Raw genomic sequence first — 12,500 nt, 5'->3', positions numbered from 1 at the left:
GGCCTGTCAGCGAAGTATATACATTGAGTATGGTCTATAGATGACAAATATGTGTACTTCAATGAATTATGGAAGGCAAGATTCACAAACCAAAATGGTTTGCTAAAGTACAGACAGATTTCGCAGCCCAAAATGAAAAACACTGATTTAGCAGATAATTACAGACCTATTGCTCGCCGAAACATTATTCCTTCATTTTCTTACTTGCTTCAGTTATTTGACTGAGACCATACTGGAGCACTACCTTGAGTTTTTTAGTCAAAGAAATTGACCCCAGGACCTATTCTTTGTAAGCTGAGCACTGATTCTATCGGTCTCTTTTGCCGAACTACTAAGTTACGGAAACGTAAACACACCAACATCAGTTGTCAAGCGATGGCGGGGGGAGGGGGAAATTAACACACACATACATATATATGTATATATATATATGTGTGTGTGTGTGTGTATGTGTGTGTGTGTGTGTATGTATATGTGTGTATATATCTCTTTACTACCCACAAGGGGCTAAATACAGAGGGGACAAACAAGGACAGACAAACGGATTAAGTCGATTACATAAGTAACTGGTACTTAATTTATCGACCCCGAAAGGGTGAAAGGCAAAGTCGACCTCGGCAGAATTTGAACTCAGAACGTAACGGCAGGCGAAATACGGCTACGCATTTCGCCCGGCGTGCTAACGTTTCTGCCAGCTCGCCACGGCCGACTTCTTTTCAGTTTCCGTCTGCCAAATCCACTCACAAGGCTTTGATCGGTCCGAAGCTATGGTAGAAGACATTTGCCCAAGGTGCCACGCAGTGGGACTGAACCCGGAACCATGTGGTTGGGAAGCAAACTTCTTACCACACTGTCACGCCCGTACAAATTCACACAAGTTGTCTCAACCAATTCTTCGAGGACTGTTGCGATTCAGCCATATAATGACCGAGCAGACAGGTGGAGAGAGGGAAGTATGGAGATGTGCTGAACGACTGTTGATAAGTAAAACTGTATTGTCTGAAGGACACACTACAGAAACCTGGTAACAGTATCACTTGATTACGGAAAGGCATTTTATTTTATTGCTCATTCATGGTTGATAGTATTACTGCAGTTAAGATTCACAGTGATCCGGCAACTGAACGCGAACCGAATCTCTTTTACCTGTTTCATTCATTGAACTGCGGCCATGCTATGGTACCTCCCAGAAGATTGTAGTACAGCAAAACGACCCAAGTAATTCTTAGTTTTGATTTCTGGTACTTATTCTATTGGTCTTTTTTGTCGAGTCGCTATATTAAGGTCACACAAGCAAACCAACACCAGTCGTTAAGCGGTCGTGGGGCCCAACACAAAAAGCACGCACACATGTATACAGCGGACCGCCACACTGTTTCCGTCTAATAAATTCACTCACAAGATATAGATTGGTTGGAGGATATAGTAGAAGACAGTCGCCCAATGTAACACGCAGTGGGACTAAACCTGAAATCATGTGCTTGCAATTTGAGCTTCTATACCACATAGCTATACGTGCGCCTCCGATTTTATAAATATTTCAAAGAGAATATTCCAAAGTGATAATGTCAGTTTTATTTTGGTACCAAATTCACTGTCATTTCTTTTAAATTTTACTGTGCTGCAGTTTATAACAGCAAGAGCCAAAAGTGTAATCAGTTATGTAGGTCTGCACTCGATATAAAGTTCTGCACTCGAAATACGAGCACGCATACATACTTATATACACAGAAACATCCATGTTTACATACTTATACGCACACAAATAGGCATACTTTCTTACACACAAACATGTATACATACACATACATGTATTCATACAAACAAACATGCATATATTCATATATACATATTTTCTCCAACCCCATTTTCTCATTCCTTTTATTTTTACACTACCTTTCCTCATTCTTTTCCTTTTTCTGATGAAGGACGAACGGCCGAAACGTCAAGATTCTACCTTCCTTTTGAACGTTAAATTGATACGATATTTTTAAAAACTTATCTCTCCTGTGTCGTCTTTTATGCATACAGATAAAATAAATGTTTCAACTTACGTCTTGCATTGCTGGAACTGATGCCTGGACATGTAATGGATGTGAATCACAGTCGTTGTTGTCTGTTTCGTTTTCGGTGTCGAGATCAACACAAGATTCAGTAAGTTGTACACTCCATGTATTGCGGTTGTTGGTCACCTCAGGCAGAGTTATGTCGATTTGTGATACAGCTGTCATAGGCAAGCATTTGAAGCATTTTCCTTCTCGACGTCTGTTTCTCGCAGTTGCTTTGTCAACGCGTGAATTTCTCCCACGGTCATTTCTGCGTATCAGACATGTTGTGATCAACACCACTACACAAACCGAAGCAATCATAACCACCAAGATTATGACGATAAACAGATTTTTATGAATCCTGACAGTTGTACCGATTTGCACCGCTGTTAATGTTTTGGATGCGGCGTTGCCAATTGATAATATTAATGATAGGTTTGTCACTGCATGTAACACAGGAATTCCACTGTCTCTGACTCGAATCTGTAGGTTATGTATCCCAGCATCCTTTTCGAAAGGAACTCGATTAAAAGATAATTGACCATTTTTATGATTTAGTATGAATAGTTTTCGTGTATTTCCTTCAGTTATTTCATATGTTAAGAAGGCGTTCTTCCCGATGTCTTTGTCAATGGCTCTGAGAATTGTGATGTTTCTACCATTCTGTGGATGATAATTAACATTCATAAGAAAGGGGTTAACATCTGGGAAGGTAAAACAGGGCACATTGTCGTTTTCATCCATTACTTCGACAGTGACACTAACTGTATTGTTTAGCGAAAGTACCCCGTGGTCCTTGACGAAAACACGCAGATGATAGATTTCTTGCTGTTCACGATCCAGTGGCACTCTTGTAGAAATGTACCCGTAATTAGTGATCTGAAAAGGCGAGAAAGTTCCATTCAGATTCATCAACGAGTAAGAGAGTTCACCCCCGGCTCCCATGTCTGGATCTGAAGCATTAACAAAACCAACTGGAAAGTTTCTGTCCTGGTTCTCATAGGTCCAAAATTTAAAAGATTTTTGGGAAAATCTTGGAGGTACATCGTTTACGTCAATAACTCGAATATAAAACTTGCTCTTCACCCACAAAGGAGGCATACCTTTGTCCTTGCAAGCTATTGTGATGTTATGGCTGGCCTTGGATTCGCGGTCGATTGGATTTTTAACTTTTATTTTGTATTTTTTCTCACCGAGGTTATGAAGGTAAAATCTCTGATTACGAAGTGTACAGATTACTTCTCCGTTGGAACCGCTGTCGTTGTCTTTCACTTCAACATAACCAATGAAACTCCCTACTTTGATCGATTCTGAAATAACTGCTGTGTTAGATGATGAAGAACCCAAGTTAACCAATATTTGGGGCGCGTGGTTCTCTGTGTTTACAACATTAACTAACACATCAGCAAAGGCACTAAGGTGAGGCTGACCACTGTCCACTGCTTTGACGAATAACTTAAAATCTATGCTTTTATTTGGTACCAACTTCTTTCTTAGGTAAATGATGCCAGTTGTTTTGTTTAAAGTGAAGTAATATTTCGTTCTAGTGGAAGTCTGCGATGTGAAATAATATGAAATCTGACCATTTTTACCTATGTCGGTATCAGAAGCTGATAGTTTGACAATTAATTCTCCAGGAAATACAACTCTATTGATTGAGACATTATAAGCATCTGGGAGAAAAATAGGAGTATTATCATTTTCATCGGTAACTGTAATTTGAACCTGAAGATACGAAAGAATTGGGGGTCGGCCACCATCTTCAGCGACCACCTCAAGATGATATGTGTCTATTGTTTCCCTGTCAAGTTTTTCTTTAACAGTTATGTATATCTCATCTGTTCCATTCTGAATATTTACCATGGAGAGAGAGAAAGGTTTGTCAGTAGCGTTACGTAAATGATAGGTAATCTTGGAGTTTAGCGCACTAATATCTCTGTCGATTGCACTGGGGATGGATTTACGAGTCCCTTTTCGATCTCCTTCAGAGAAGCTAATGTTTATCTCTTTGACAATGAACTCAGGCCTGCAATCATTGATATCCAGTACAACAAGTTTGACCTTCAATATTTCCATATATAATTGACCTCGCTTCATTGCTATGTTGAGCATTAAGAAACATTCTATATTCGGTTCGCATAAAACTTCAGCATCTAATACCCTGGTCGTATAGAGTTTTCCACTAAACTCCGTTACATTAAACAATGATAAATTTTCACTTGCTTCTTGTAATAAACTGAATCGAACCTGGCTCCTGTCTTTTACAGATAACTTCTTCAGAATGTGTGAATCTTCAGCAATATTTCCAAGATATGTTCCTGGAATTTGGTTTTCTTCAACTACGTAGACTAGGTCCACACATGCGCAGCTTTGAATAACATACAGCATTAGAGAAATTTTAAATAACATCCTGTTAGTCTGCATCCCAGCTATGATATGTCGAGCAAGCGTCCTCCACGCTTCTATCCAGGTCATAAAAACACTATGACTTACTATGATCCTACACACGTCAGGACAGATCATAACAAAAGCAGATAACGCAATAGTTTCGCATTTGTCGGGTCTCATCATAGCTACGACATGTCGTAAGAATGTTCCGCACACATTTGGCTTCATCATAGAATTGACGTGTTGAACGACCGTCCCGTGTCGCATGTGTCTAACTGCATGTTATGGGAGGCATGTCATGTCACAATCCTGTGTACATCTGTAAGTAAATGAGAAATATTGAGAATCAGTGTATTGGAAGAAAGGGAAAAATATATTAAGACAACGAAAAGTAAAACGAAGGACAAAAGACCACCAGCATTATTATCATCGTCGTCATCACTACCTTCATTGTCATCATAGTCGTCATCAACATCATCGTCACCACCACTATCATCACCACCATCATCAACGTCGTCATCATCATCATCATCATCATCAAGTGGAGGCGCAATGTTCAATGGTTAGGGAAAGGACTCGCGGTCGGAGGATCTCGGTTTCGATTCCCAGACCAGGCGTTGTGTATGTTTATTGAGCGAAAACACCTAAAGCTCCACGAGGCTTCGGCAGGGGGTGGTGCCGACCCCTCTTGTACTCTTTCACTCCAACTTTCTCTCCCTCTTTCTTCCTGTTTCTTGTCCCCGACTTCCTACGCAACCGCTGAGCATGGATGCGCATTCATCCGTCGGTGCTCTCGGTGTCGGAGGTTGACCTGCTTTCTCTTCTGCGGGTCTTACGAATAGCAAAGGACCACATTTCGAACTTCTCCCATCTTGTGAGCTCTGGGACGAAGACCGTTCGCTCAACAGCATCATCATCCTCATCATCACCACAACCACCATCACCAGCAGCATTACCCTCACCCCCCCCCACCACCACTACAAACCAGCATCGTTGTCATCATCACCGTCAGTATAAATCACAACACCACGACAATGCAAACAACAGTAACAACAACAATAACAAGCCGACAAAGTTGTCTTCTAAGGAATCGTGCTAGAAATAATGGTAAAATCACTCACAAAGGAAGATGTACTCCCTAATATACATATCCTCATCGTATAAACAACAACAATGATAAAGGGAGAGGGGAAGCTTCTTCCTGGTCGTTTGGCCTGAAAGAAATTGTAGCTTAAGGCGGCGAGCTGGCAGAAACGTTAGCACGCCGGTCAAAATGCTTAGCGGTATTTCGTCTGTCGTTACGTTGTGAGTTCAAATTCCGCCGAGGTCGACTTTGCCTTTCATCCTTTCGAGGTCGATTAAATAAGTACCAGTTACGCACTGGGGTCGATGTAATCGACTTAATCCTTTTGTCTGTCCTTGTTTGTCCTTTCTATGTTTCGCCCCTTGTGGGCAATAAAGAAATAAGAAATAGTAGCTAAATGTATCTTGAATTACATGTTTACATGGAATAATGCCCTTAAATTAGATACTCTAATCCTAGATGAACAATGCCAGAGAATAGGATGAGATAGCCATAGCTGGAACGCCACTTAGCCGTAAATTTGCATGATCAGTGCTAAATAATATGAGCAACAAAGCTAATGATTGCAAACTTAAGATTTCCGCTTCTTAAGCTCGTTATTCTGGGTTCGTTGCCATAGAGTAGGACCCAACTTGGAACCCCTTTGTTCTTATGAAAAAAATTGGGTCGACAGAAATACTGTGGATCCCATCATATGAAATGCATGTTTTTATGTGGTAGATGTAATTCGGTACCCTGTTTGATATCTTTACCAGGTCCTTGGGTACCTAATTCAGAGTTTATTCTGTTGCAAACTATCAAGTTAGATCTTCACTTTGAGGATATTTAGCCTGAACTTCTTCCTTTTCTCAACAAGATTCGGGTGGGAGGAAGGTTAGGGATGGGTTTACCTCTGGAAATGGTTACGTATGCTGCCATTTTTCTTCATTATCATCATTTAACGTCCGTTGTCCACGCTGGTATGACTTAGCTTTGGATAAAACAGTCTCGAAAGATGTGAGGGTCTTGATTGGAAGGTTTTCGTTAATGAGCCTGTTCGATCAGGAATTACCTGGGACTAAACAAAACCACTGTGGAGGCACATGGCCTAGTGGTTAGAGCAGCGGACTTGTGGTCGAGGGATCGCGGGTCCGAATCTCAGACCGGTCGATGTGTGTGTTTATGAGCGAAACACCTAAGCTCCACGCGGATCCGGCAGAAGGAAATGGCGAACTTCTGCTGACTCTTTCGCCACAACTTTCTCTAACTCTTTCTTCCTGCATCTTGCAGCTCACCTGCGACGGACCGTCGTCCCGACCAGGTGGGGAACCTATACGCCAAGGAAACAGGGAAACCGGCCCTATGAGCCAGGAGTGGCTTGAGAAGAAACAATCAAACAAAACCACTACCACTACTATCACCATTACCGCAACCACCACTACCACTGCCTCCACATATTCTACCACCACCAGCAACGGTAACAGCCGTTAGGACTATATTGGATCAACAAGGCTGCCTCTATGTGGTCACTAAACCTTCCAAAAATAGCAGCGAAATCTACCTCGTATCACACACAATTGCCTCTTAAAATAGGATGAGTATATCAGATTAAAAAAAAAAATCAGATCTTTGATGGCGGGGTGGTCACGGATGGAAACGTTTAATCATAGGTCTGTACTATGAAGGTTAAGCTGGAACTAAACAACAAGAACAAGAACAACAACAACAACAATATTAACACAACACCGAAACCAACAATATCAGCCCACCTCACGATACATCCCCAACAATAGCACTAGCACAATACAACTACCACCACCAATACCAAAAACAACAACAACAACCCCCTCCAAGGACCACTCACCACCACCACCACCATTACCCCCGCCAACAACAGCAACAAAAGCATTATCATCTTCCTATCGATTCAGGCGTATGCGAGTTTCCGAATGATATGAATGAAGAATTGGGAAATATTTTCCATATTCCATGACAATTTGGCAGTGGCAAGAGAATGGGGATGGAGGGGAGAAAGAGCGGGGGTGGGGTGGAGAATATGGCATCGAAGAAGAAATTTATGTTGAAGAGAACCTACATGGAAATGGCTGGAACTGTACCTTAACTTTTTATGTCTGTTATATTTCATGTATTTTATTTTGTCTTTTATTGAATTGTTTTTTGTTTTTGTTTTGCATTTTTGTTGTTATTTCCTGATTTATTTTCCCGGAGATTCAAAAGATTTAAGAGATCAGTTAAGGAAGCAGGAGAATAAAATAAATAAATAAATAAATAAGGTGGAAGAACTCGAGAAAGATGGGAGAGATGCGGTGGAGTGGTGGGGGGAGGGTTTCACTCGCAAACACACACACATATATACACACACACATACATATACATATATAATATACATATACATATATATATACATATATATATATATATATATATATATATATATATATATATATATATATATATATATATATATATATATATATATATTTATAAATGTATGTATGTATGTATAGATATGTATATATACATGCGTGTATGTATGTATGAATGTATCAGTGAACTCCTAGACAACAACCGACCCACTGGAAAAATGGATGAGCGAATGTGAATAATGCAAGTGGTATCAGCATGAAGACAGAAGTAAAAATGTGTGTGTGTGTATGTGTGTGTGTATATACCTGCGTTTGCGTGTGTAAAAATGTACGTACATAAATTCTTTTATTCTTTTACTGGTTTCAGTCATTTGACTGCAGCCATGCTGGAGCACCGCCTTAAAGGGTTTTAGTAGAAGAAATCAAACCCAGGACTTATTGTTTGTAGGCTTCGTCTCTTTTGCCGAACCGCTAAGTTACGAGGACAAAAAGACACCAGCATCGATTGTCAAGTAATGGCGGGGTGGAACAAACACAAACACACATAAATATATATATACGGTAGGCGTAGGCTTCTTTCAGTTTCCGTCAACCAAATCCTCTCACAAGGCTTTGATCGGCCGAGGCTATAGTAAAAGACACTTGCTCAAGGTGCCACGCAGTGAGACTGAACCCGGAACCATGTAGTTCGTAAGCAACCACACAATCACACAAGCGCCTATATGTAAAAGATGAAAAAAAAAAAATTCCATTTAGGCTTCAGACAATCATGAAGTCATTTAAGTGACCAAGACCCGATCTCGGAAGATTCCAAGTTGTTTGGTTTTGTTTTTTTTTTTTTTGTTTTTTGTATTGGATTGTTGAATTGAATTGAAAGGTATTGGTGACAGAAGGTCCAAACTTACTGCACAAAGATTGCAGGAGGAGTCAAGACCATGCTTACCAATAATATTTAGCCAAGAAATTTAATCTGATCCAGCAAGGACATTAAAATCTCTCTTAAAAGAAAAAAATTATCTTAATTGGAAATTCAGTCCATTAATATTCGTAAATCGGAACAAAACTTTTCCTCAGCTGCATCTGCAGAACCAAGTATTGGTGCCTATGCACTTACCACTGTAGCATATTTTCCAGGGCCAATTGCAATTCGCAATAACATTAGACGATCATTAATTCCATTTGATAATGGATTCCAGTTTATGTTAGAATATCATTACTAATAGTAAAACCCACACCAGATTCCCCTTTTTTTTTTCTGCTTCAGATTTACCAGTCTAGCAGAAAGTGTACCTTCCAACTACTTCATTCGGCTGACTAGAATTTGGTCGCTTTGTCTCTGAAAAAGCGGTAAAACTAACAATTTTACTTCTCTGAAGCCAAGCTACAGATGTTGTTTTGGTTTAGGACACTTCTTGTGGTCCTGAAGTGTGCCTACGTTCCAAGCTGTTATACTCAGATCTGTTTCTCAACCCTTTTTCCTTTGTCTTATCACATTTTTTTTAATTTCATGGTTGAAAGTCCAGTAATTCGTAGTATAATGACAGGATTGTGTGAACAAACATTTTTCTGGGGCAGTGCCATCCTAATTACGCTGCTTTGTAATTAAGGACACGGACTGGAAAACTGTTCACGTAAGTTTCACAGAACGGCCATCTGCTTCTTATCACCATACGTACAAAGCTCAAGTTACAGCCTCCCAGGGACTTTCTCCTCCTGTCCCCTTTGATATCACTTCATCGCTGAACGGCCAGCATTATGAATTTGTTTAAAGTGAAAGTTGCTTGGGCTGGACAAAACGCACTCTCTGCACCTAGAAAGCATCTGTTCTGGTGAACCGTGTACCACATGTCAGATGCAGACCAGGTCGCAGATTAAATAGTGATGGTAAGGCTTGATCAACCAATGGGTTGAGGGTTGGTGACTCAACGCACACTTAAACACACATACATATACAAAGAACTTAACATAAAAAATATATAAAACGGGATATAAAATATATAAAATATAAAAAATATATAAAAAGGAATATAAAAAATATAAAATACTATATATAGTATTTTATAGTGTAGGAGTGGCTGTGTGATAAGTAGCTTGTTTACCAACCACATGGTTCCGAGTTCAGTCCCACTGCGTGGCACACTGGGCAAGTGTCTTCTACTATAGCCTCGGGTCGACGAAAGCCTTGTGAGTGGATTTGGTAGACGGAAACTGAAAGAAGCCCGTCATATATATGTATATATATATGTGTGTGTGTGTATGTTTGTGTGTCTCTGTTTGTCCCCCCAACATCGCATAACAACTGATGCTGGTGTGTTTATGTCCCCGTAACTTAGCGGTTCGGCAAAAGAGACTGTTAGAATAAGTAGTAAGCTTACAAAGAATAGGACCTGGGGTCGATTTGCTCGACTAAAGGCGGTGCTCCAGCATGGCCACAGTCAAATGACTGAAACAAATAAAAGAGAAAAGAATATATATATTAAAGATATAAAATTAAAAAATATAAATAAAATAAAAGTATATAAATAATATATATATATGTACACTTTATTCGATTGCCGTTGTCTACTCATGAGTTTTACGGTTATATTTTTGTCACGCAGGATATCTAACAATCACCTCTCCTCACCAAGCAAGCTCAGTGGGGTTGCCAATTTAGTCACCGACGACCCGACCATGCAACAGGTTGTATTGGGTTACTTGTTACAAATACATGGTAACAAACATGTCAGGGCGCTCAAGAGCGCCCTGACATGCTTATTATCTTAACACGTTCATGACGTTAGATTAACACATTGTTTCAATAAAGCAAAATGCTGGTCTGACCAGGCTATAATTTGTTGTACAATGAAAATAAGACCAATGACGGTCATAAAAATGGTAAAATAATAATAAGGGAACTTGATATTTCAAAAGGTTAAAGTAAATAGCAACAAGGGTATTCTCGCTCAAACACTTGATAAAAAGTTAAATAATGTTAGAATCACGAAAAATATGGAAGAATCGCGGGGTCATCCTAGAGATTCTGTTTATGAGTCAGACATTCTTGGGTTTTCATGCTGTAAAAGCCAAGATTGGTTTGATGAAAATGACGAGATTATAAATGAACAGCCTCAAGAAATGTACAGACTTCATAAGGAAAAGATTGTTTATATGAACACTGCAGAAATGATTAAGCTTTACAAGTCTGCCAAAAACTCTGTTCAAACTAAACTCCTAGAAATTATCCAAAAGTGGTGAGAACAAAAGGCTAAAGCTCTGCAAGAATCTGCTGACAAATATGACATGAAAGGTCTTTATCAAAATTAGAAGGGGACATTTGGTCCAAGAAAAGAAGGGTCCTCTCCTGTTCTTTCTACAGAAAGAAATCTTCTCACAGATCATAAGACATATTGAAACATTGGGCAGAACATTTTAAAGATGTATTTATTGAGATACAAATGTAGACATGAACTCAATCAAAAATATCCCCCAAAGACCAGTAATTGACTCTTTTGCATTAGATCTACGTTTAGATGGTACGCTTGGAAAATGTTTTAGATCTGGCGGAAATACTTTGAAAGATAAATTGACAGAGCTTATTGTTCAAATGTGGCAAACAGGAATTGTCCATCAAAAATTTAAAGATGTATCGATTGTACATTCATATAAGGGTAATAGTTTGGATGTGACAATCATCGTGGCGTATCGCTGCTCTCTGTTGCAGAAAAAGTCCTCTCTAGAGTAATCTTAAATAGAATTCACTCTGACTTAGTCGGTTCTATCTATCCAGTGAGTCAGTGTGGGTTTAAGTCAGGTGGAAGGACAGCGGATACAATATTCAGTTTGTGACAAGTTCAAGAGAAGGCCCGAGTGAACAATAAAGGCCTCTATGTGGAATTTTTTGACCTTACAAAAGCTTTTAATTCTCTATGTCGACATGCTTTGTAGAAACTATTAACAAAACTCGGGATTCCCCAGCAAATGTCAAATATTATAGTGTCCTTACAGATATGAAGGCATCTATTCTCTCCAACGGCAGTCAGTCTCAGCCTTTTGATGTTAAAGACGATACAAAATAAGGTTGTATTTCGGCACCAGTGTTATTGTCCTCTTTCTGATGTAGAAGAGAGCGTCTTTCTTGAATATAGAACAACGGGTGGCATCTTCAAGTAACAGCGGCTCAAAGCAAGGACTAAAGTTGCATCTCAGACAATAAGAAACTTACTGATTGCAGATGATTCTGCTCTAGTTGCTCATACACTCCAAGACATCCAGCACATCATTGACGGATTTGCAGCAGAAGCCAGATCTTTTAGCTTACTACTATCAGCATAAAAATAACTGAACCGTTTTATCAGCCACATCCTGGAAATCTTGCCCAATGTGTTTGTTGAAGGCAAAGCTCTGGAAACAATTGATGCTTTCACATATTTGGGTTCTGCAGAAACAAGCGATGATAAACTCGATAGGAAGGTCCAAACTCGTATTGGAAAGACCAATACAGTTTTTGGGAAGTTTATGGTCGACTTTGGAATGCCAATGATGTCTCAGTAAGGACAAAAATAGATGTGTATAAATCAGCTGTCCAAATAATTCCTTTATATAGAGCAGAGACCTGGACACACCATTGTAAGA

At 39.6% G+C, this 12,500-nt stretch overlaps 1 protein-coding gene across 2 annotated transcripts in view; it reads right to left on the bottom strand.

The window, feature by feature from the left end:
* LOC118765869 (protocadherin-19-like) overlaps positions 1 to 12,500 on the bottom strand; it is a 103,328-nt gene that overhangs the window by 36,005 nt on the left and 54,823 nt on the right. For both annotated transcript variants that reach the window (XR_005001766.1, XM_036508562.1), the window contains exon 2: positions 2,055 to 4,755. Coding sequence is in view for 1 of the 2 variants with exons in the window: in XM_036508562.1 (XP_036364455.1) it covers positions 2,055 to 4,703 (2,649 nt within the window). In the remaining variant the exon portion in view is untranslated. The remainder of the gene's footprint in view (positions 1 to 2,054; positions 4,756 to 12,500) is intronic.

The sequence above is a fragment of the Octopus sinensis genome, linkage group LG14 (assembly GCF_006345805.1).
Source record: "Octopus sinensis linkage group LG14, ASM634580v1, whole genome shotgun sequence".
In the NCBI taxonomy this organism is placed as follows: Eukaryota; Metazoa; Mollusca; class Cephalopoda; order Octopoda; family Octopodidae; genus Octopus; species Octopus sinensis.
This window is presented reverse-complemented; position numbering and strand designations above follow the sequence as displayed.